This window comes from Lonchura striata, chromosome 20 (genome assembly GCF_046129695.1).
Source record: "Lonchura striata isolate bLonStr1 chromosome 20, bLonStr1.mat, whole genome shotgun sequence".
In the NCBI taxonomy this organism is placed as follows: domain Eukaryota; kingdom Metazoa; phylum Chordata; class Aves; order Passeriformes; family Estrildidae; genus Lonchura; species Lonchura striata.
This window is the reverse complement of record NC_134622.1, coordinates 1,471,347-1,492,838: the sequence shown is the minus strand read 5'-3', so window position 1 is coordinate 1,492,838 and position 21,492 is coordinate 1,471,347. Positions and strand designations below refer to the sequence as shown.

At 63.4% G+C, this 21,492-nt stretch overlaps 2 protein-coding genes and 1 long non-coding RNA gene across 3 annotated transcripts; all 3 read right to left on the bottom strand.

The window, feature by feature from the left end:
• On the bottom strand, nt 1-12,232 carry LOC110475909 (uncharacterized). The gene is made up of 23 exons (XM_077787634.1): nt 12,064-12,232; nt 11,480-11,521; nt 11,022-11,087; nt 10,534-10,661; nt 10,384-10,443; nt 9,556-9,690; nt 8,685-8,852; nt 4,738-4,905; nt 4,613-4,654; nt 4,263-4,379; nt 3,824-4,181; nt 3,680-3,724; nt 2,800-2,969; nt 2,627-2,711; nt 2,340-2,474; nt 2,120-2,167; nt 1,711-1,752; nt 1,462-1,494; nt 862-888; nt 545-586; nt 347-373; nt 215-265; nt 1-118 (listed from the first exon to the last, which is right to left on the bottom strand). Exons 1-23 carry the CDS (start codon nt 12,230-12,232, stop codon nt 69-71), a joined length of 2,208 nt encoding a protein of 735 aa, XP_077643760.1. The 3' UTR covers nt 1-68.
• A 654-nt stretch (nt 12,233-12,886) lies between these two features.
• LOC144247261 (elastin-like) lies at nt 12,887-16,800 on the bottom strand. The gene is made up of 8 exons (XM_077787633.1): nt 16,680-16,800; nt 16,266-16,358; nt 15,896-15,955; nt 15,730-15,795; nt 15,599-15,646; nt 14,516-14,587; nt 14,013-14,084; nt 12,887-12,942 (listed from the first exon to the last, which is right to left on the bottom strand). Exons 1-8 carry the CDS (start codon nt 16,798-16,800, stop codon nt 12,887-12,889), a joined length of 588 nt encoding a protein of 195 aa, XP_077643759.1.
• Nucleotides 16,801-16,899: 99 nt separating this feature from the next.
• On the bottom strand, nt 16,900-18,571 carry LOC110475893 (uncharacterized). The gene is made up of 3 exons (XR_002466340.2): nt 18,539-18,571; nt 18,323-18,355; nt 16,900-16,954 (listed from the first exon to the last, which is right to left on the bottom strand). It is a non-coding gene; the product is annotated as an uncharacterized LOC110475893 (long non-coding RNA).
• Nucleotides 18,572-21,492: the final 2,921 nt, after the last annotated feature.

The window sequence follows — 21,492 nt, the reverse complement described above, 5'->3', positions numbered from 1 at the left end:
TTTGCTCGGATTTACATTCTGGACCATGCAGTAGCACCAAAGTTCATGAGGTGATCGGTGACGGAGCGTTACTTCCGCTTCCTCCCGCAGTACTTCCCTGCCGCGCAGCCCGCGCCGCCTGCACGGGGCACGCCGTGAGCTCCCTGCCAGCGCCCCGCAGGGATGGGACCGGGACTGCGGGCAGGACAGGCCCCGAGAGCCGGCACCGACTCACCTCTAAAGCCCAGCGCACCCAGAGCTCCTCCGTAGGGTTTGGGGGGCTTCCCTGCAACGGGAAGGCAGGGCAGGGTGAGCGGGATCCCCGCGGGGATCCCCAAAACACCCCGCGGGGAGAATGGGTACTCACCACCGAATCCCAGGCCGCCGACCCCGCCTGAAAGGAGAGCGAAGCCCTCAGCAGGCACGGAGCACCCCCGCTTCTCTGCCCCGCACCCCCCAGGCCGGTCCCCGGCTGAGCCCTGCCCCCGGGGTCCCTCCCCAGCCTCTGGCCGTGTCCCCATCAGCTGGCCAGGGTGCGTGCTCAGTGCCGAGCTGGGGGTGGTACCTGGAAATACCGGTGATACGCCGAAGCCTGGAACTCCAACGCCTGGGAAAAAAGCAACAGCCAGTGACAGCCGATGACAGCAGTGGCATTCTAGCGTGGACTGGGGACAGCCTGGCTGGGATCCCTTGCTTACTCCAGGAACAGGAGCTGATGCAAAAGCCGCCATGCCCACCCTGGCACCTCTCTGGCTTCCCAGTGCTCCCCCAGGCAGCCTTGTGCCCAGCAGGGAATGGCAGCAGCATGGGGACAGCAAGCGGGAACGAGTGTGGCAGGACCAGGGACACAGTCCCACACCAGCCCCAAACTGCAGCACTCACCTGGCTGCAGCCCCCCAGCACCAAAACCTGCAGGTGGGTGAGCCCCAGTGAGGGTGAGGAGCGTGAGCACAGCCATGGGCATGTGGATGGGGACAGGGACTGGAGTCACTCTTCCAGCCCCTCTGGCTGTCCCTTACCTGGCTTGGGAGGTTTCCCAGCAGCTCCTGGATACAAGAGTCCTAAGTCAGAGGGGACCACCAGTGCAGTCCCTGCCCGGACTCATGAGCCCAGGGCATACCCAGACCCTTCAGGAGGGGCCCAGAGGGTCCTAGGAGGGACCTGCATCTCCACACACTGGGGACAGGGTACAATACCATCCCCTGTTCCCATGGCATGGGCAAGGCTGGGGCTGTGAGCCTCAGTCCTTCTCAACAATGGCAATCCCTTTGGATCACCCCCTGGGAACAGGGCAGGTGACAAACAGGACAGGGGACAGTGACAGTGCAGGGTGGAATTATACTGTGAGACTGGGAGGAGACAGAAGTGACCCACAGACTCCCTTTCCTTCTCATGGTTCTGACAGCACTCCGCTGCTGCTGCTGCTCCCTGCAGCCCAGCTCTGGGGAGCCTCACACCGGGACCAGCGTCACTCACCGAGGCCACCAACTCCGAGCCCACCGACTCCAAGGCCACCTACAAGGAGTAGCCTGGGTGAGCACCAGCAGGGACAGACAGTGTCCCCAGTATCTGACCCACTCCTCATCCAGTCCCAAGTGTGCTCATCCTTTCTCAGGCAGCCCTGCTCCCACCATGCCCAGAGGGAGCATTCCTCCAGCTCCACCCCTCTAGGGGAGCATCCCTCTGCCTGCACATCCCCACTGCCTGGGCTCAGCTCCTGCCAGCACTTACCTGGGAGGCCACCAACCCCTGGGACTCCAACCCCAGGAACACCTGCCAGAGAGACACCATTAACACCTACACCTGTCCTGCACAGCTCCAGCTCGGAGCACCCCCAGCCCCTGCCCAACCTGCTGGGGTGGCCCTGGCACCCATGCTGGGAGTCCCCAGCACCCATCTCACAGTACCAGAGGGGCTTCAGCCCCTGCATGACACATGAAGGAGAAAACTATCCTCAGTGAGCCCAGAGCAGGGGGTACAGGTGGCACTTTGCACCCATGGGTGATGGCACACCCCTTCCCACGCCTGGGCCATTGGGGCAAAGTGAGCAGGCAGGGGATAGGAAGAGAGGTCAGCACCCCGATGGCCGCAGGAGAAGGGTGTCTGAGGCGGCCCTGGGGCAGGAGGCAGGGGTACGTACCGAATTTGGGAGGTTTAGCACCAGGCTGCACCCCTACTTGGGGGATGCCTGCAAAGTGAGTGAGGACACCATGGTTAGGACAGTCACCCCCACACCACTCTCATGTGCCACCACCCTCCATCCCACCCGAATCCCTCCCTGCCACCCCTTCAGGTGGCTCGGTGGCTTTTGGCATTCCCAGCCACCACTGTCCCCAAGCAGGGCGGGACAAAGCATGTACCTGCCCCGGGAACGATGCCAGTTCCAGGTACTCCTACCCCTGGCACCAAGCCGGGCACGCCACCAACACCGGGTGTCACTCCAGGCACTCCGCCCACGCCAGGTACGGCCCCTGGCACCCCCCCAACCCTGGCACCTGTAGAGAGAGGGGTGAGGCAGCAGGCGTGATCCCCACGCTCAGGTGGGATGATGTGCCAGGCCTGGGCGCTCATGCCCAGCATCCCCTGCACTGCTCAGTGCCACACCAGGGCTGGCAGGGAGCCTGAGGGGCTCCCCAGGCTGACTCACCAAATTTAGCTGCCTTGGCTGCTGCTTTGGCTGCTGCTGCTGGACCTCCAACACCTGGGCACAGACAGCAAGGGGGGGTCAGCCCCTGGGGAGGCCTCACAGCAGCCTTGTCTGCATCCCCCCAGGGGACACTGCTGAAGTTCTCCTCAAGCCTGTTGTGCCCCCACAACTGCCCCCACACCAGTCAGGCTGCCCTCACATTCGCCTTCCTCCTCCTCACCTGGGACACCTCCAACACCAGGAACCAGGCCACCTACTCCAGGAACCAGGCCACCCACGCCAGGAGCCAGGCCACCCACGCCGGGAGCCAGGCCACCCACGCCAGGAGCCAGGCCACCTACTCCTGTAAGGAGAAAGAGAAGGACTGGGCCTTCAGCTCAGGAGAAACATGGTAGAAGGAGTTGGATGAGAAGGCATGGCAGGCTAGGGGGTGAGGGGTGGCTGGATGGATCACGAGATGGATGTGTGGATGGATGAGGAATGGTTGAAATGATGGTAGGATGGATGAATTGTTAGATGGATGGTGAGACGGATGAATGAATGGATACTGAGATGGACACATGGATGGTGGGATGGCCAGATGGACAGGTGGATGGAGGGGTGCTGAGATGGATGTGCGTGTGAAAGGGGAGTGGTTGAATGGATGGTGGGATGGATGAATGGAGGGATGATGAGGTGCACTAATGGTTGAAGGGATGGTGAGATGGATATGTGGATAGACAGATGGATTTGTGTATGGATGTGGAGTGACTGAATAGAGGAATGGAGGAAGTACAGATAGATGGACAGGGAAGGAGACAGATGGACACTGAGGTGGTTGTGTGGCTGGCTGGGCAAAACAGTGTATGGATGGACCAAAGAATGAGAAGATGGTGAACTCAGACTCTCCACGAGGCTGAGCTCTCTGAACATCATCCCACATGCAGCCCTTTGGGGAGCTCATCCCTCAACCCTATCCCAGGGGACCCCAGGCACTGCTGAGCCTCACCCCCTGGGGTGGGGATGAGCAGGAGACAGGACATGCGGGATGACTCCAGAGAGATCCCGGCTTACCGTACTTGGCTGCTTTGGCGGCTGCTTTGGCAGCGGCTGCTGGGCCTCCTGGGGGACAGGGAGAGGGAGAGGGTCAGGAGTGCATTCCACCAGCACTGCTGGGGACATCTGAGCATCCCTTGGGCACCATCTCACCTGGAACGCCGACCCCAGGCACCAGACCAGGCACGCCAACACCAGGCACACCCACTCCAGGAACACCCACTCCGGGGATGCCAGCGCCGGGCACACCGACACCGGGCACACCGACGCCGGGCACACCGACGCCGGGCACGCCTCCTGCTCCTGCAGAGAGGTTCAGGGATGTGTGTGAGGGGGCAGACTCCATAGCAGGAATCCCACTGACCTCCACAGCACCGGGGTGTCCCCACCTCTCCTGTGTGCCAACACACCTCCTCCCTCCCTGGGACAGCCGATGGTGACGGTGGTGACAGTGGTGACTCACCGATCGCCGCCGCTTTCGCTGCAGCCTTGGCTGCGGCCGCTGCTGCTGGGCCACCCACTGCGGGGACACGAAGGACACAGTCAGGGTGCTGCAGAGACCAGCATCCGTCCAGCGGATGGTGGCAGCCCATCTGCTCACCTCCAACACCGGGCACAGCACCGGGAACCCCAGGCACACCAGGAACGCCTGGGACACCAGGGACACCAGGAACTCCAGGGACACCAGGGACACCAGCAATGCCAGGAACACCAACACCTGCAGGGAATGAGACGGGAGAAGTCAGATCTGGCTGCAGCAACAGCTGAAAGGCTGGGCCTCATTTGTCTCTGTCTCATAATCATGGCCTGGAGAAAAAACCATCCACAGCCATTTCCAGGACAGACCCAAGCAGGGCAGGAGAGGGAGCAGTTGCTAGACCCAGAGAGAAGCAATCCAGGATCCCGGCAGGTTTTGCAGGGCAGTGACCCTGGGCCCTGCAGAGCACGTACCGTACTTAGCTGCCTTCGCTGCTGCCGCTGCCGACGGCACCCCTGGGGACAAGGGAGACAGGGACCCTCAGCCACCACGGCCCCGCAGAGCCGGGCCATGGGGACAGGGCTCCTGGAACAGTCACCTGCCACCCCGGGGACACCTCCGACACCGGGCACGGCCCCGGGGACACCTCCGACACCGGGCACGGCCCCAGGGACACCTCCGACACCGGGCACCAAGCCAGGGACACCTCCGACTCCGGGCACGAGGCCGGGGACACCGCCCACACCGACACCGGGAACGCCGGCGCCTGCCGGGAACAAGAGGGGACAAACCAGGGCTGGCTGCAGCAAGAGCCCAAAGGTGGCACTTGTTATGGTTCTGTGTCACCATTGCGCCCTGGAGAGCGGAGCATCCACGGCCTCACCCAGGAGGAACCTCAGTGGGGCAGGGCAGGGGTTGCTAGACCCAGCTGCATGCGCTTCTGAACCCCAGCAAGTTTTTGCAGGATGGTGACCCTGGGCAGGGGCCCCTGTGCCTGGAATCTCTGCTCTAATGGCAGCAACACTGAGCCCTTGGCAGCATATCCTGCAACAGACCTGCTGCTGGAAATGAATTTGATACAAAATCCAAAGATTCAGATGAGGCCAAAGCCATGGTTTGGGGCTCTTTGTTCATGTCCAAAAGGCAGCCTGGAGAAACCATGTAGAGGCAGAAGGTTCTGCCCTGCAGATGGAGCCAGGCCCAGGAAGAGCAGCCAGGAGCTGGGCTGAGCATTCCCCGTTTCCCCTCAGGAGCCATCCCAGGGGACCCCCGTTCCTGGGCACCCCCGTGTGTCAGGGTGGGCAGGGGGCAGGGTCCCGGTGGCTGTACCCGCAGAGCACGTACCGTACTTAGCTGCCTTCGCTGCTGCCGCTGCCGACGGCACCCCTGGGGACAAGGGAGACAGGGACCCTCAGCCACCACGGCCCCGCAGAGCCGGGCCATGGGGACAGGGCTCCTGGAACAGTCACCTGCCACCCCGGGGACACCTCCGACTCCGGGCACGGCCCCGGGGACACCTCCGACACCGGGCACGGCCCCGGGGACACCTCCAACACCGGGCACCAAGCCAGGGACACCTCCGACTCCGGGCACGAGGCCGGGGACACCGCCCACACCGACACCGGGAACGCCGGCGCCTGCCAGGAACAAGAGGGGACAAACCAGGGCTGGCTGCAGCAGGAGCCCAAAGGTGGCACTTGTCATGGCTCTGTGTCACCCTTGCGCCCTGGAGAGCGGAGCATCCACGGCCTCACCCAGGAGGGAGCCCAGCGGGACAGGGCAGGGATCAGCCCCGTGACCCTGCCAGCGATGGCCAGGAAGTCACCAGCACAGGGACCACAAGGACCCTCATCCTCAAGGGGCCCAGGGTGCTCCTTGTCACAGGGACATCAAGCCTTGCAGCCACACGGGCCACGGAGGAGAAGTGGCTGGGTCTCCCCAGCAGGTGTCTGGGAGGGCACTGGTCAGACTGGGCAGCTGACAGCCTGGACCTGCTGGCACACGTTGGTGCCACACGGACAAGCATCAAGTCACTTCTGCAAGGACTGATGGTCAGAGGGCTCTGTCCTCATCAACAGCAGGGCCACCACAGCACTGCTGACTTCCTGCCCAAATTCCTGAATCCCATCCTTCCCTGGACAAGTGGAATGATTCTTTTCTACAAAGTGTGGAAGAGAAATGTAAGGGAGGGGACATCAATGGTTGAACCCTCAGATGAGAGCAGCTATTGACCATAGCTCCACCGGGGCACTCCCAGGGCTCTGCAGTGAAGATGGAGGAGGAGGTCCTGCGACCTGGCCAGGCACCAGCTGCTGGCTCTACCTTTTGGAGCAGCATGTGGAAGCCAGTCCTGCACAGAACCTCAGGGCCAGTTCTGTCTCCTCCATGTACACAAGCTCCACCTTGGGGTTGTTATGGCTGCTGGATGCCGGGGTCTTGCTAGACCCAGTTGGATACACTCAATGGATCTCAATCTTCCACCAAAGTCTGGAGGACAACGACCCTAGGGAGGAGTTCCTCTGACAGGAATCCCTGCCCTAATGGCAGTAGCACTGAGCCCTTGGGCAGCAGATATTTTGTCAGGTCTGCTACTGGAAAATAGATTTTGTACAAAATCCAAGAAATCAGAGGAATCCAAAGCCATGGTTTGGGGCTCTTTGTTCATGTCCAAAAGGCAGCCTGGAGAAACCCCGCAGAGGCAGAAGGTTCTGCCCTGCAGATGGAGCCAGGCCCAGGAAGAGCAGCCAGGAGCTGGGCTGAGCATTCCCCGTTTCCCCTCAGGAGCCATCCCAGGGGACCCCCGTTCCTGGGCACCCCCGTGTGTCAGGGTGGGCAGGGGGCAGGGTCCCGGGGGCTGTACCCGCAGAGCACGTACCGTACTTAGCTGCCTTCGCTGCTGCCGCTGCCGACGGCACCCCTGGGGACAAGGGAGACAGGGACCCTCAGCCACCACGGCCCCGCAGAGCCGGGCCATGGGGACAGGGCTCCTGGAACAGTCACCTGCCACCCCGGGGACACCTCCGACTCCGGGCACGGCCCCGGGGACACCTCCAACACCGGGCACGGCCCCGGGGACACCTCCAACACCGGGCACGAGGCTGGGGACACCGCCCACACCGACACCGGGAACGCCGGCGCCTGCCGGGAACAAGAGGGGACAAACCAGGGCTGGCTGCAGCAAGAGCCCAAAGGTGGCACTTGTCATGGCTCTGTGTCACCCTTGCGCCCTGGAGAGCGGAGCATCCACGGCCTCACCCAGGAGGGAGCCCAGCGGGACAGGGCAGGGATCAGCCCCGTGACCCTGCCAGCGATGGCCAGGAAGTCACCAGCACAGGGACCACAAGGACCCTCATCCTCAAGGGGCCCAGGGTGCTCCTTGTCACAGGGACATCAAGCCTTGCAGCCACATGGGCCACGGAGGAGAAGTGGCTGGGTCTCCCCAGCAGGTGTCTGGGAGGGCACTGGTCAGACTGGGCAGCTGACAGCCTGGACCTGCTGGCACACGTTGGTGCCACACGGACAAGCATCAAGTCACTTCTGCAAGGACTGATGGTCAGAGGGCTCTGTCCTCATCAACAGCAGGGCCACCACAGCACTGCTGACTTCCTGCCCAAATTCCTGAATCTTATCCTTCCTTGGACAGAGGAGGGATTTTTTCAACTCAATATGGAGGAGATAGGCATCAACAGTTTGACCCTCAAAGTAGAGTTGGCATTGTACATGGCACTTTGTTGAGATTCCCCGGGCTCCACATGGAGATTCCCAGAGCTGCACAGTAACAATGTAGGAGAAGTAACAATGTAGTAGAGTAACAATGAAGGAGAAGATCCTGAGACCTGGCGAGATAAGTGCTGGCTCTGTATTTTGGAGAAGAACATTGACCCCCAAAACTGTGTGAAAATTTCAGGGCCAGTTGTGATGCCACCCTGGTCCCAAGCTCCAGACTGCCCGGCTGCTTGGTCATGACTCTTGGCCCCACTGTAGCCCCTTGGAAGTGGTTATACCTGATGGATCCCACCATCCCACCACATTTAGGAAGAAAATAATTTCTGGGCAGAGGCCACTCTCCCAGGAATCTCTGCCATAATGGCAGCAACTCTGAGGACTAGGGCAGCAGATCCTGTGTCAGACCAGCTGCTGGAAATGGATTCGATGCAAAATCCAAGAATTCAGAGGAATCCAAAGCCATGATTTGGGGCTCTTTGTTCATGTCCAAAAGGCAGCCTGGAGAAACCCCGCAGAGGCAGAAGGTTCTGCCCTGCAGATGGAGCCAGGCCCAGGAAGAGCAGCCAGGAGCTGGGCTGAGCATTCCCCGTTTCCCCTCAGGAGCCATCCCAGGGGACCCCCGTTCCTGGGCACCCCCATGTGTCAGGGTGGGCAGGGGGCAGGGTCCCGGTGGCTGTACCCGCAGAGCACGTACCGTACTTAGCTGCCTTCGCTGCTGCCGCTGCCGACGGCACCCCTGGGGACAAGGGAGACAGGGACCCTCAGCCACCGCGGCCCCGCAGAGCCGGGCCATGGGGACAGGGCTCCTGGAACAGTCACCTGCCACCCCGGGGACACCTCCGACTCCGGGCACGGCCCCGGGGACACCTCCGACACCGGGCACGGCCCCGGGGACACCTCCGACACCGGGCACCAAGCCAGGGACACCTCCGACTCCGGGCACGAGGCCGGGGACACCGCCCACACCGACACCGGGAACGCCGGCGCCTGCCAGGAACAAGAGGGGACAAACCAGGGCTGGCTGCAGCAAGAGCCCAAAGGTGGCACTTGTCATGGTTCTGTGTCACCATTGCGCCCTGGAGAGCGGAGTATCCACGGCCTCACCCAGGAGGAACCTCAGTGGGGCAGGGCAGGGGTTGCTAGACCCAGCTGCATGCGCTTCTGAACCCCAGCAAGTTTTTGCAGGATGGTGACCCTGGGCAGGGGCCCCTGTGCCTGGAATCTCTGCTCTAATGGCAGCAACACTGAGCCCTTGGCAGCATATCCTGCAACAGACCTGCTGCTGGAAATGAATTTGATACAAAATCCAAGAATTCAGAGGAATCCAAAGCCATGGTTTGGGGCTCTTTGTTCATGTCCAAAAGGCAGCCTGGAGAAACCCTGCAGAGGGAGAAGGTTCTGCCCTGCAGATGGAGCCAGGCCCAGGAAGAGCAGCCAGGAGCTGGGCTGAGCATTCCCCGTTTCCCCTCAGGAGCCATCCCAGGGGACCCCCGTTCCTGGGCACCCCCGTGTGTCAGGGTGGGCAGGGGGCAGGGTCCCGGTGGCTGTACCCGCAGAGCACGTACCGTACTTAGCTGCCTTCGCTGCTGCCGCTGCCGACGGCACCCCTGGGGACAAGGGAGACAGGGACCCTCAGCCACCGCGGCCCCGCAGAGCCGGGCCATGGGGACAGGGCTCCTGGAACAGTCACCTGCCACCCCGGGGACACCTCCGACTCCGGGCACGGCCCCGGGGACACCTCCGACACCGGGCACGGCCCCGGGGACACCTCCGACACCGGGCACCAAGCCAGGGACACCTCCGACTCCGGGCACTGCTCCTGGACCTGGAGGGAAACAGAACAGTCAGACCCCCACAGACCCCCCACTCTGCCACGGTGGGGCCATGGTCTGTCCCAGGGTCACAGGAGTCTCTTGGGCATCGGCTTTGTGGTGGGCTCCTCACTCATCCTAAAGTAGCTCCTCGGGGTACCCTGGATGTACCCAGGAATTTGATTCCCAGCTTCCTACACCCATCAGGGGCCTGGCCACCCAGGATTCTGGGGACTCTTAGGGTCCCCCAAGGCTGTGACTATGCATCCCAGGTGCCTCAGGGCTGGCACGCTTTCTCTAAATGCTCCAATGTGTGATTTGCTCCTCGCTTTTCTCCCACGGAGCAGCCAAGGGAGGAGCAGCAGAGATCTGCATCAGCAGGAGCATCCCCCACTAGGGAAGGACAGCTCAGCACAGACACAGAGTCCCGGCTACCCCGCTGGCACCTGGCACTGCAAACCCACATCTGATGGGGAGACCACTTGTGATGGGCGTGCTCTGCCCCCTGCCAGGCTGCTGCATCCCGAGGGGCCCTGTCAGCCCTTCATCACTGCTGGAAAAGCTGCTGGAGCTGGGACAGTGGGCAGGGAGAGCACCCCAGAGGATGGGATAGGGGCTGCTGGGGCAGCTGTGGAGCTACCCAGCCCCTGGCACTGGTACTCGGCTTATCCCTGTCCCGAGATCTGTCCAAGGCAGCAGGAACTCACCAAAAGCTCCTGCCTTTGCCGCTGCCTTCGCTGCTGCTGCCGCCGCTGCCAGTCCTCCGACTGCCGGGATGGCGGGAGAGAGTCAGGGACGTGGGATAAGGGAAGGAGACCCTCCCCAAACCCCAGGACAGAGCCCTCTCATCGCCTCACCTCCAACTCCTGGGATGCCACCGATGCCGACACCGGGTGCAACTCCCGGGATGCCGCCAACGCCGGGCAAGACGCCGGCTCCTGCCGCGGAGACAGCGCGGTCAGCGGGGACACCAGCATCCCCGGAGCTGGCAGGGAGCGAGGGAGAGAGGGAGCAGCTCCCTGCTGGGGAATGGGTGCCACAGAGGGCGACTCACCAAGTTTGGCTGCTGCCTTCGCCGCCGCCGCCTGTGCTCCGACCCCTGTGGAAGGACGCGGGCGCTGAGCCACCGCGGTCCTGAGCCCATTCCCACCTCAGCTCCCCCACCCCGCAGGGACCCTGGGGACAGAGCACTCCTGCCAGCATCTGTCCCCCTCTCGTGTGGGAGGTGCTGCTCCCCGCAGAAGCCGGGCAGTGCCCAGCTCCCGTCCTGGCAAGGTGGCACGGTGTGCGCTGCAAGCCGTGCCCGTGCCAGTTCCCACCCTGGCGCTGCGGGGTCGGAGCGTACCTGTCCCGGTGGGGTATCCTGCCTTTCCTGCCAGGAGGCCGGCTCCTATCCCGCCGGGCCTGAGGCCTGCAATCACAACACAGCGGCAGAGCCAGGTCAGGCACTGGCCAGGGGAAGGACAAGAAGCCAGACAGAGCAGCTCCCTTGGATCTCCTGGCCCTGGCAGCAGAGCGTGCGAGGGGATGCGAAAGCCAGCTCCTCCCCACTTGAAATCCCAGTTCAAACATCTCTGTCTGGAGTGGCTCAGGATGTAGTCTATGGATTAACAGCTCCCAGGAATGCCAGGAGAGTTGAGTTCCTAGGCTGGCCCATAGCCACCATGGGCAAGGCATGAGGTCCCCAGTGGACCACCTCACCCCCAGGAGCAGGATATTCCTCACACGGCCCTGAGAGTCGGTGGCCACGAGGTCATGGTGGCAGCCAGGGGAGCCACAAGGAATGAGGACACAAGCACTCACCATGGGGCAGCTTACCATTGGTGTAGGGTAGTCCATAGCCACCTGGGGACGAGAGGAGGGGAAAGGAGAGGAGAGAAGGAGGAGTTAGCACCTGGCTACTGCCGGCCGTCCCCTCTGCCCCACAGCACGGCCCCGCTCTGTCAGGGCCCTGCAGCACCGGCCCGAGGGGCTCCATCCATTGTGGCAGTGAATCCTCCAGGATACAAACCCCCGTGCTGGACCTGGGCCAGGAGATGCTGTTCTCCCTCACCTTGGAAGCAGTGACTGAAAGAGCCGCCCCTCTGAGCCCAGGCCGAGGGCTGTGGCGCCTGAAGCTGTTCTGCAGGAGCCTCCCAAGACCCCGCTCCAGCGAGGGGTCCCCCAGGAGCCCCGTGGCAAGAGTTGTACCCAGCTGGCTGCACTCTGGCCAGCTCCGAAGGAAAGGTTTTAATTGGAATCAGGACTTGGGAGCCTTGGCTGAAACGTGACCTCGTTAGGAGTGAAGGGACAGGGAGGGATTATGAGCTGGGATGTGGTGGCCAGGGAAATGTCTCCTTGCGAAAGAGCCGGATCCCAGCCCCTGGAATGGCGGGGATGCCCCTGACTCAGCAGGGACCGTGGGCTTGGCAGCCAGCAGTTCCCAGCTCCCATCCCTGCTGGCAGCAGCCCGAGGCCATGGGCTGCCACATTCTCGGGGAGGACACCTCGAACTGCACGCAGGGTGGGGGCCATGGGCAGGGATGTGGCTGCCTGCAGCCAGGATGGAATGATCATGGCGCAGCATCTCCTTGAGCACTGGACACCATCCCCTCCCAGCAGCCAGCATGTGGGGACCAGATTTCCCTCCATCCTGCCAGGCAATCCCATGGTCTCCCACACCAGCACGGCAGTGCTGGCAGTTCACAGTGAGCTGTGCCTGGTGTCCCCCACCTTGAGGGCCACCCTTGCCCATCCAGGGCTACGTTATCAGCACTTTGCTCACCCTAAAGCTGGGAAAGGGGTGACACACATGGAGGTGACTCCAAGGGTCAGAAGTCCAAGCCTGACATCTCCAAGGGTTTTGCTGGGTCCAAATCCAGCTCCCCACCACTCCCAGCTGGATGGGAGTGCAGCCCCTGCCCTGGGGCTGTGTCCGTGGGAATGTCACCAGCACCGCCAGCAGGCTCAGGCCGATGCACACAATGGAAGGGCTCTGTACAAACCAATGTCACCCAAGCACAGCTGGACGCTGGGGAGTGGTCCCCATCCCTAGGGCATCAATGAGACCCTGACCTCAGCCACAGCTTCAGACTGAGCCTCGAAGGAGGTGGGTGACCCCAGGGCCACCTCCTGAGCGGGGACAGTTCAGGAGCAAGTAATCTAAAGAGATTATTTCCCACTGAAAATGTTGTTTGTCCCACTGTCCCCTCATCCCCTCTCAACCTGGACCTACTGCAGCAGGGGCAGTGCAGGGGACAGCCTACGTGTGGCAGCCCCAGATGCACCTACAGCATCAAGGCAAGAGCCTCCACAGCCAGCAGCACAGTCTGTCCTTGCACTGCCAGCCCTGAGCCCTCAGAGCTGACAAAGTGGCATCTCCCAGCACCCCAGGAAGGTCTGGAGACACCCCCACTGTCCTGGTCTCTATCTAAGGCCAGGATCTAGGCAGGGTCCACCGGCAGCAGGGCTGAGTCTCCTTAAGGATCATAACTGCTGGGCTGCAGGAAACCAGAGTGGGCCAGGGATCCCTACTGCCGCTGCTGCTTGTGGCCATGGGCCCTGCTGGGGGGAAGCCAGCACAGCTGCTGGGGCTGGAGCTGGGCTGGGGTGTGCTGCCTGGGGAGGGCTCCTCTCACCGAGGCTCTCCTGCCTCCAGCAACTTGTGTGGGTGCATGGGGAAACGCCTCCGATGCACCCCCCAGCACCCCAGGGGTGAGGGCCCTGCCTGGATGGGGCTGCCCTCCTCCTCAGGATGCACTGGGGAGCATCAGGTGTCAACATGGCCCCTGGAGGGCACAGGACCTGCCACTGTCCCTCCTTGGGCATGGCTGCCAGGGACAGGGACTGGCATCTGGCACAGGACTGGGAGGGGACTGTGCCAGAGCAGCCCGGGCTGGGAAAGGGGTGCTGAGCTCCCCCAGGCTGACCTGGGCTGGGGCTGAGCCCCATCTGGGTGGGCAGTGGGGACAGAGATCTGCCTGGAGCCCCCAGGTGGCCTCAGGACACCCAACAGAAAGCAGACTGTCCCAGCAGCAGGTGGCAGGGACACCCCAGGGTGTCCCCAGAACGTGACCCTTCCTACCTTAAACAGCCGGAGAGGGGCACGGCATTGTCCACGTGAGCCGGGGGCAAGACCACAGGCAGAACCCCAGGAGCTGCCCCTGGGGTGCCACAGGCAGGGCACAGCAGAGCCCCTGGCTCTGTCCTGCTGTCCCAGTGCCAGCACAAGACACTGCCAGGTCCAGGGGACCCGTGGGCACCGTGCCTCAGCCCCGGGGAGCGGCGGGTCCTTCTCCTGGCACTGCAGGGGATCCTTCACCCACAGTGAAGCTGCTCTGCTGGCTGTGGAGCTTACCTGGCAGCTTAGGAGCTTTGATGGGATAACCCAGAGGGACACCGGGCTGCTGACCTCCAAAACCTCCCAGTCCTGCAAACCAACAGCAGACTCTCACCTGGAGCCCGCGCCACAGCTGCCACCAGTGCCGGAGGGAGGGGGGTGCCCCAGGGCACCCCGGCAGAGGAGAGTGGGGGGCTTGGGAAGCCCGGAGGTGTCTTCTGGTATGGGGAGACCATGGCCATGAGGAAGAGGCTTGGGAAGGAAGAGAAGAAACAGGCAAGAGAGATGGGACACTCACCAGGGATTCCTCCGAAGGCTCCAACTCCTAAAACGAAACACAAAGACACCTGTGTGAGCCCTGGGCTGCTCCTGGAGGCCCAAATTACCCTAAGTGGATTCAGCTTTAGGTTGGCTTCACTGCCAAGTGCCCTGTAGGGCTGTGACCCCAAAAGCTGGGCTGGGGTACCAAGCTGCAGCCCAGTGAGAACCCCCAGTGTTCCAAGGCGACTGAGGGGACCTACCTGGGGCTTTAGGCTTGACTCCAGCTCCAGTGGGGACTCCAGGCAGCACTCCCACTCCAGGGAAGCGAACACCTGGAGCAGAGACCAGAGGGGTGAGCTGGGGCCTCACTGGGGATGTCACTGCTGCCCAAGACCCCCACACCCAGCTTCCAAATCCCTGTCACCCATGGCACCCTCACCCTCGAGGGCTTGCTGGGAGTACCCTGTGCCAGCTGCCCAGGCCTGGAGCTGCCTGTGGAACAGACTGGGAGCCTGCAGGGAGCATTCCAGAGGGGTCCCAGTGGTTACAGCAAGGCACAGCCAGGCCTGGGCAGTGCTCTCTGCCCTGCTGATGCTCGGTGGCCTGGGGCCAGACAGGGCTCTCCAGCCCTTCAGGGCAGCAGCCAGTCTTGTGGCCTTGCGGTGCTTCGGGTTGGATTTTTGGGTTTTGAGTTTCATTTTGGTTCGGGGTTCTTTTTCCCCCTCCTACAAATGTCTTTCATTATAACTCGAGCATTTTCAGACATGGAAAAGACATTCCTGACCAGCAACATGCTTCGGACAGTGTCGAAACATCTTGTTTTCACAAGTTTTCCTCCCCCAAATTACTTTGCGCTGAGGAATTCCTCTCTCCCGCCACCTCCTCCCCCTCCTTCCCCTGCGCCAGCCCTGGTGGCTGTGCCAGCTCCTCTCCCAGTGCTGGTGCTGCCTGCTCCCGCCAAGCTTGGCACAGGACAGAGGTGCCGGGTCCCCCATGCCTTTGGCACGGTGGAAATGTCACTGCAACCTCAGCCAAGGGGTTTGGAAGCTGTGGGGAGCAGCAGGACGCAGGCAGGCGGCAGGGCAGGGTGCTCTCCCCACGGGGGTGCTGACACTGGGTGGGGACCACATGGGAGGTTGGGGGCATCCCCTCGGAGCTGGGGTGCTGCTGGCAGGATTGGGGATCCCCTCGGAGCTGGGGTGCTGCTGGCAGGATTGGGGATCCCCTCGGAGCTGGGTGCTGCTGGCAGGATTTGGGATCTCCTCAGAGCTGGGTGCTGCTGGCAGGATTGGGACCCCCTCAGAGTTGAGGTGCTGATGGTGGGGTGGGCACCCCCAGCTCACCTGCTCCGGGGAGTACACCGCCTGGAAAAGCACCAGGAATCCCAGCACCTGCAGAGAAAAGAAATTCAGGGATGTGGGGCCCGGATGGAGTCGCTCCCCGCCCCGGCCCCGACGCCGGGGCCGTCACCTACCTGGAATTTTAGGGGGTTTGCCCGCCGCGCCCAGGCCGGGCTGCACCGCGCCCGGTACCGCGGCACCTGCGGGCAGCAGAGAGCCCTGAGCCCTGGCCCGGCTCCTGCCCACCCCGGGAGCTCTGCCCCAGGCTCGGCTCTGCTGGGAGCGAGGGGTATTTCCTACCTGTGGAGACCCCGAGGCCACCGGGACCACCAATTCCACCCACGCCTCCAATGCCAGCACCTGGGGGCATTGGGAAGAGGGGTGTACCTGTGGCTGGCCGGAACGGTGCCAGGGAAGGGACAAGCTCAGGATGGCCCTTGGGGGGTGAAGGGGGTCCCCTGAGGATGGGTCCCCCACACTGGGCACAAGGACCGGGCAGGGTGCTACCGGGGCTCGGGTTTGGCCAATTCCCCATGCCTGGCACCCTCCAAGTCGCTGGGGAGCCCAGTGAGAGCATCAGCTCCTGCCTCCGGGGGAAATCTGTCCTGGCCCAGACTCCCCGGGGACACCAGGAGTCCCTGGGGGCCTTGCCCAGACCCCCAGCACTCACCAGCTTTTGCAGCAGCCTTGAGCGCCGCGGCCGAGGCGGCTCCCGGGAACACCCCCCCGGGGAAGGCGGCTCCGGGGAACAGACCCCCAGCACCTGTGGGGACAACAGTCAGCATCAGCACCCTAAAAAGCAGCTGCAGAGAGGGTGTCCTGCCCTGGCGCTGGGCACAGGGGCGGTGAGCTGTGGGGGCTGCTTGGCAGTGCCAGGGCTGGTGTTAGGCTGGGCAAGGTGGCATTAGCAGGCACTGCCCTGTCCTGCATCCCCCAAATTCGTGCTCCCATCCACGTCCCGCCTGGCACACACAACGCCTGACACCCCTGCAGTGGGTGCTGACACCCCTGGAGCCCTGGCTGTCCCTCTGCTGCCAGCCCTGTGGGGACCCCAGGTGCCTCCTCTCCTGTGGGGTCACCCCACTGTGGTGGATGGCATCATGCTGGGGGACCTCAGGGTTGCCTCTTGGGTGGCTGTGGTCCCTCAGCTCTGGGAAGGTCACCCAGCCCAGATGGGACCCACGCAGCACGCTCTGGAGAGCCATGGAGATGGGGACAAGGGATGGGCTGTCCCCAAGGTGGGTGACATCACCCCGGGGACGGCCCAGAGCAAGGAGGACAGTGGTCAGTGCTCACCTGGCTGCAGGCCAAGGGGGCCGAGTCCCCCAAGTCCTCCGACCCCCCCAAGTCCTCCGACCCCTAGAAAGAGAAGCGGGGTGAGGTGGGGGTGGCCAGGCCCGGAGGGACAGAGGAGTCCCTGTGGCACCATGGGGATGGGAGAACAGCCCGGGGATGGGCACAGGGATGGGTGACAAATGTCCTCCATCCCATCCCTTCTGCCTCACCCACCCCCCATCCTGCCAGGCCACAAGGGGACAGAACCAAAATGTTTATGGCTGAGGAATGAGTCCCCGGGTCTCTGGCCAGCGCTGCCTTCCAACATCTGGGGCTCATCAGGCCTCGCTCCCTCCAGGCGCAAATTCCGGAGCCGCTGGCTCCGGGCGCGGACACCGCTCCGGCTGGGCCCTGCAGCCGCCCCGCGTTTGGTTTTAATTACGCCGAAATAAAGGGCCTTGTTTTTCTTTCCACGAGCTGAAATCCGAGCAAACGGAGGCTGTCAGCCCCCGCCTCGGGCTGCAGCTCCCACTGCGCAGCCAGAACGACTCGGGGGGTCGGGGGCACAGCGGGGACCCCTGCCCCGGGCACAGCGGGGAGCCCTGGGGTGGGCACGGAGCAGACCCCGGGGTCTGCATCTCCCCATGGGGATCAAGGCACCGGGCAGAGAGTGCCAGGACAAGGGGGAGTGGTTTGAACCGAAAGAGGAGAGATTTAGATTCGATGTTAGGAGGAAATGCTCTGCTCTGGAGGTGGTGAGGCCCTGGCACAGGGTGCCCAGAGCAGCTGTGGCTGCCCCTGGATCTCTGGCAGTGCCCAAGGCTGGGTTGAATGGGGCCTGGAGAACCCTGGGACAGTGGAAGGTGTCCCTGCCCATGGCAGGGGGTGGAACTGGACAAGCTTTAACGTCCCTTCCAACTCAGGCCATTCTATGATTTCATGATTTCCCTTGGCCCCAGCTCTTGCATGCTCAGGCCCTGCTGCCCCAGGCTCTGTGCCCTCCAGCTGTGCATCCTCCTGCCAGCATCTCCCCTCTCTCCTGGTGATGTCCCCTCTCCCCAGCGTTCCTAGGCCAGGCAAAGGCCAGCACGGGCTGCAGGAGCCTCTGCAAAAGCTGCTTGGCCCCGATGGCAGGCAGGTGGAGGCACTGCCAGCTCCCCACCAGGACACTGGATCCTGCTTTGCATCTGCTCCCGCAGCTCTGGCGTAGCTTTCCAGGCAGGAAGCGCTCCCAAAGGGTGCTTTGGGAGGCTGGGGGCAGGGGCAGTGCCGAAGCAGGGTGTGGGAGGGAGGCTCCAGTGGCAGGATTAGTGTGGCGGGGCAGGCTGGGTGTGCCTTGGCCAGCTGGGGTCCCCCTTGGCCACGGGGAAGCAGCGTGGGGGCGGCAGTGGCTGGGAAATCCCAGCCGCTGGCATGCCTGGAGGTGCTGAGAGCCAGGGAAAGGCTTCTTACCTGGTTTGGGAGGTTTCCCTGCAGCCCCGAGTCCTAGGGGAGAGCGAGTGGAGGGAGAGGGGTCAGAGCTCTCCTCCCTCCGAGCGTGCCAGGCAGGGCACACCTGGGACAGGGCGAGCCTGGTGGCAGGCTCCCTGCCCAAACAAGGCAGATCTGCTGGGCATCCCGCCCCTCTCCCCAGCCCAGCACAGCCTGTCAGGGGGTCCCAGCACTCACCTGCTCCCAAACCTCCAACTCCAGCACCTGCGAGCAAGGGCACAGTCTGAGCACCGCCCCAGGAGCACCCAGCACCCACCCAGGCTCCTGAGAGTCCCTGGAGAGGTGGGGAGGCTCACACGGGTGTCAGGGGGTGGGCCATCCCCCCGGCATGTCCCCAGGATTTTGACTGAAGGCCTGGGGGCAGGCTGTGACCTCTGAGCACCTCCTGTGGCCAGTCCTGGGCTAGGTAGGGGTCCCCAGGGTAAGCCTGGCACTGCCACCCAGTCATGTCCCCACACCCTGGAGCTGATGCTGAGTCCGTGCTGAGCAGCCAGACAAGATGTCCCCATGTCACCTGATCCTGCCTGGCAGGTCCCCAGCCTTCCACGCTGTCTCAAAGGCATTCAAGGACCCCGGCAGGCACCTGAGCATCCTTGCAGACAGGGTGATCCCCCTCCCAATGGTGCCTGAGCTCCCTTACCTGGGAAAAAACCTCCTCCTGGGACTCCCCCTCCCGGGATAGCACCAGGAACCCCTGCAAGAGAAGACCCCTGGTTAGAATCCCCCCAGAGGTCGCAGGCAGGGGGGCAGGGGGCTCTCCTGGCTCTCCTGCTGCTCCCTGCGGAGGAGTTGGGATGTGGAGCTCGAGGGCAGGTCCCTGCCTTGCCCTGCATCCCTGTTTGGTGACAGTGGTGGCAGAGCTCAGAGGTGCCCCAGCAGCACCTGGCCTGCGTGGGAAGGAGGAGGGGACACGGGCTGGCTGCTGTCCAGCTCTGCTGCCAGCTCCTGCCCCATGCCACAGCCAGGGCTGTCCCCATCCCCTCCAGCCTCATCTGCCTCTGGGGGGGTGTCTGGGCACGGCCAGGGCTGTGGGGCTGTCCCAGTCCATCCCCACAGCCCCTGACAGTCCTAAGCCATGCCTGAGCATCTTCTGGGGCTGCCCCAGGATCCTTGGATGTGTCCTGTCTGCAGAGGTGCCAATGGCAAAGGGCAGCTCAGGACTGAGGTGACACTGCTGAGACCCATGGAACCTCGCTGTGTCCCTCTGCCTGTCTGTGTGGCACTGAGGTCACCACCCAGGTACCAGCACTTCCCAGGGCATCTCAGCTCATGCTCAGAGCCGCAGGAAGGTGCTTTTGGCTGTTCTGTACGCTGGCAGTGGCTGCAGGCCACCAGGCTGCCACCCCAGCTGCACCGGGGCCGTGGGTGGGCTGGGGACACGAGGGGCTGCAGGGCAGGAGGAAGCTCCTCTTCTGGCAGCGGGAGAGGGGCCGTGGTGGGGTTTGCAGGACACAGCAAGGCAGGGGGGTGCCAGGAGGCTGTGGGGGGCTGCCGTGGCCGCAGTCCCCGTGGGGAGCTGCAGCCAGCCCTGCTGCCTGCGCTGCCACAGGGGATGGGCTTCAGGGGGCACAGCTGGGACCTGAGGACCCGCAGCGGCCTCTCCAGGCCCGGGAGGTGGGTGTGTGCAGTGGCACAGCCCTGGCAGCACCGCCACGGGCTGTACAAAGCCCAGGGGCTGGGCAGGGCAGTGCCAGCACCGTGGGGGACAAGCAGCTGGCGGGGCTGGCACCACACAGCAGAGCACATTGTGCTGCACATCTCCATCACAGATGTGCGGCAAACTCTGGGGAGCATCCCCTGCACTGTGCCCCACCAGTGGCAGGGGAGAGGGTGTCCCTTGGGCTCTGCTCACGTGTCCTTTCCACCCTGGGCACCCAGAGATGCCCAGTCCCTCACAGGGATGCACCAGGGTGTCGGGACACACCCGTGGGTGACAGGAGATGTTGGGACGCTCGGTGACAGGACAGGACATCAGCAAGGATTAGCAGCAGCAGAGGGAGGAGCCGTGCCAGGAGCCGTCACACAGCCCCAGGCCTGTGTCCCCTCCCGAGGTGCCGCCGGTGTCCCTTGGACAGGAGGGGACGCGTGCTCAGCCCTCTGGCTGGGCTCCGGAGCAGCTCCTTCTCCCGGCCAGGGCTGACAGATCGGCTCCTTCTCCCGGCCAGGGGTGACAGATCGGCTCCTTCTCCCGGCACATTCCCCGCCCACACCACCCCCCCACCGCCTGGAAAAACACAACTCCAGCTCCTCCTGCCTTATTTCCCAGCAAACTCCAAGCGCCATTTGTCCCTCCCAGCCCCGCTGCCGCGGGGAGCCACTGCCAGGGACAGTGGCACTGCCAGGGACCCTCTGGCACAGCCAGGGACTGTCCCCCCCTGGAAGGGATGCTCAGCCCCCATCATCCTCCCCAGCCTCAGACTCCAAAGCCAGGCGAGGTCCCTGGTGCTGGGGTGACAACGGGGGACCCGGACTGACCTCCCCTACCCTCTGTCACCCTGTGCCAGTGCTGGAGACTCCCAAGGAAGCTGGGACAAGGACTTCTCACAGCATCGCTATGGTGTGGGGAGCACACAAATGTCCAGGTGTCACCTGCCTACAGTCCCCACTGCCAAACTCATCCCTTTTTCACCATCACCACCCTCCCGGGGCACCCAGGCTCCTGCCAGGAGGGTCCCACTGTGGTGAGGCTGTCACTGCCCCCTCCCCAGGCACCATCCCAGAGACAGGGCTCCGTGCCTGGACACATTCGGGAAGGTTGCAGAGGTTGATCTGCTGTTCCTTGCCCAGATCAGGAGGTGGGTGGGGGGCAGGTGGTGGTGCCATGTGGCTTTGGGGGGATAAACCTTTCCCTCAGGAGCTCTTCCTGACCAGCTCTGCTGCTGGGCACGGCCGGATCTGCACTGCCCTGGATGTTTCTTCATGAGCTGCTCCCTCAGAACCCATCTCGGGGCTGTTCCTTGGTGCAGGCACTGCTGGGGGGGTCTCTCCAGATCCCCCCAGCATCTCCAGTCCCTCCCCCTGGCAGCACCAGCGAACACCGAGGTGTTGGTGACAGCCCGCACACTGGTGACACCGTGACCACACTGGGCTCTCCCATCACTCTCTGGCCATCTCTGTCCTTGCCCAGCCTC

Excerpts from the sequence above, each read along its gene's own strand:
- LOC110475909 (XM_077787634.1), bottom strand. The coding sequence starts at position 12,232 with ATGATCATTCCATCCTGGCTGCAGGCAGCCACATCCCTGCCCATGGCC. Across the intron at positions 11,522-12,063 it reads AAGCCCACGGTCCCTGCTGA|GTGGCTATGGACTACCCTAC; the intron begins GTCAGGGGCATC and ends TCTCGTCCCCAG. Across the intron at positions 2,712-2,799 it reads GCAGCCTGACTGGTGTGGGG|GGGCTGACCCCCCCTTGCTG; the intron begins GCAGTTGTGGGG and ends AGGCCTCCCCAG.
- LOC144247261 (XM_077787633.1), bottom strand. The coding sequence starts at position 16,800 with ATGGCTCTCCAGAGCGTGCTGCGTGGGTCCCATCTGGGCTGGGTGACC. Across the intron at positions 15,647-15,729 it reads CAAACCCCCTAAAATTCCAG|GTGCTGGGATTCCTGGTGCT; the intron begins GTAGGTGACGGC and ends TTTTCTCTGCAG. Across the intron at positions 14,085-14,515 it reads AGTCAAGCCTAAAGCCCCAG|GACTGGGAGGTTTTGGAGGT; the intron begins GTAGGTCCCCTC and ends GTTGGTTTGCAG.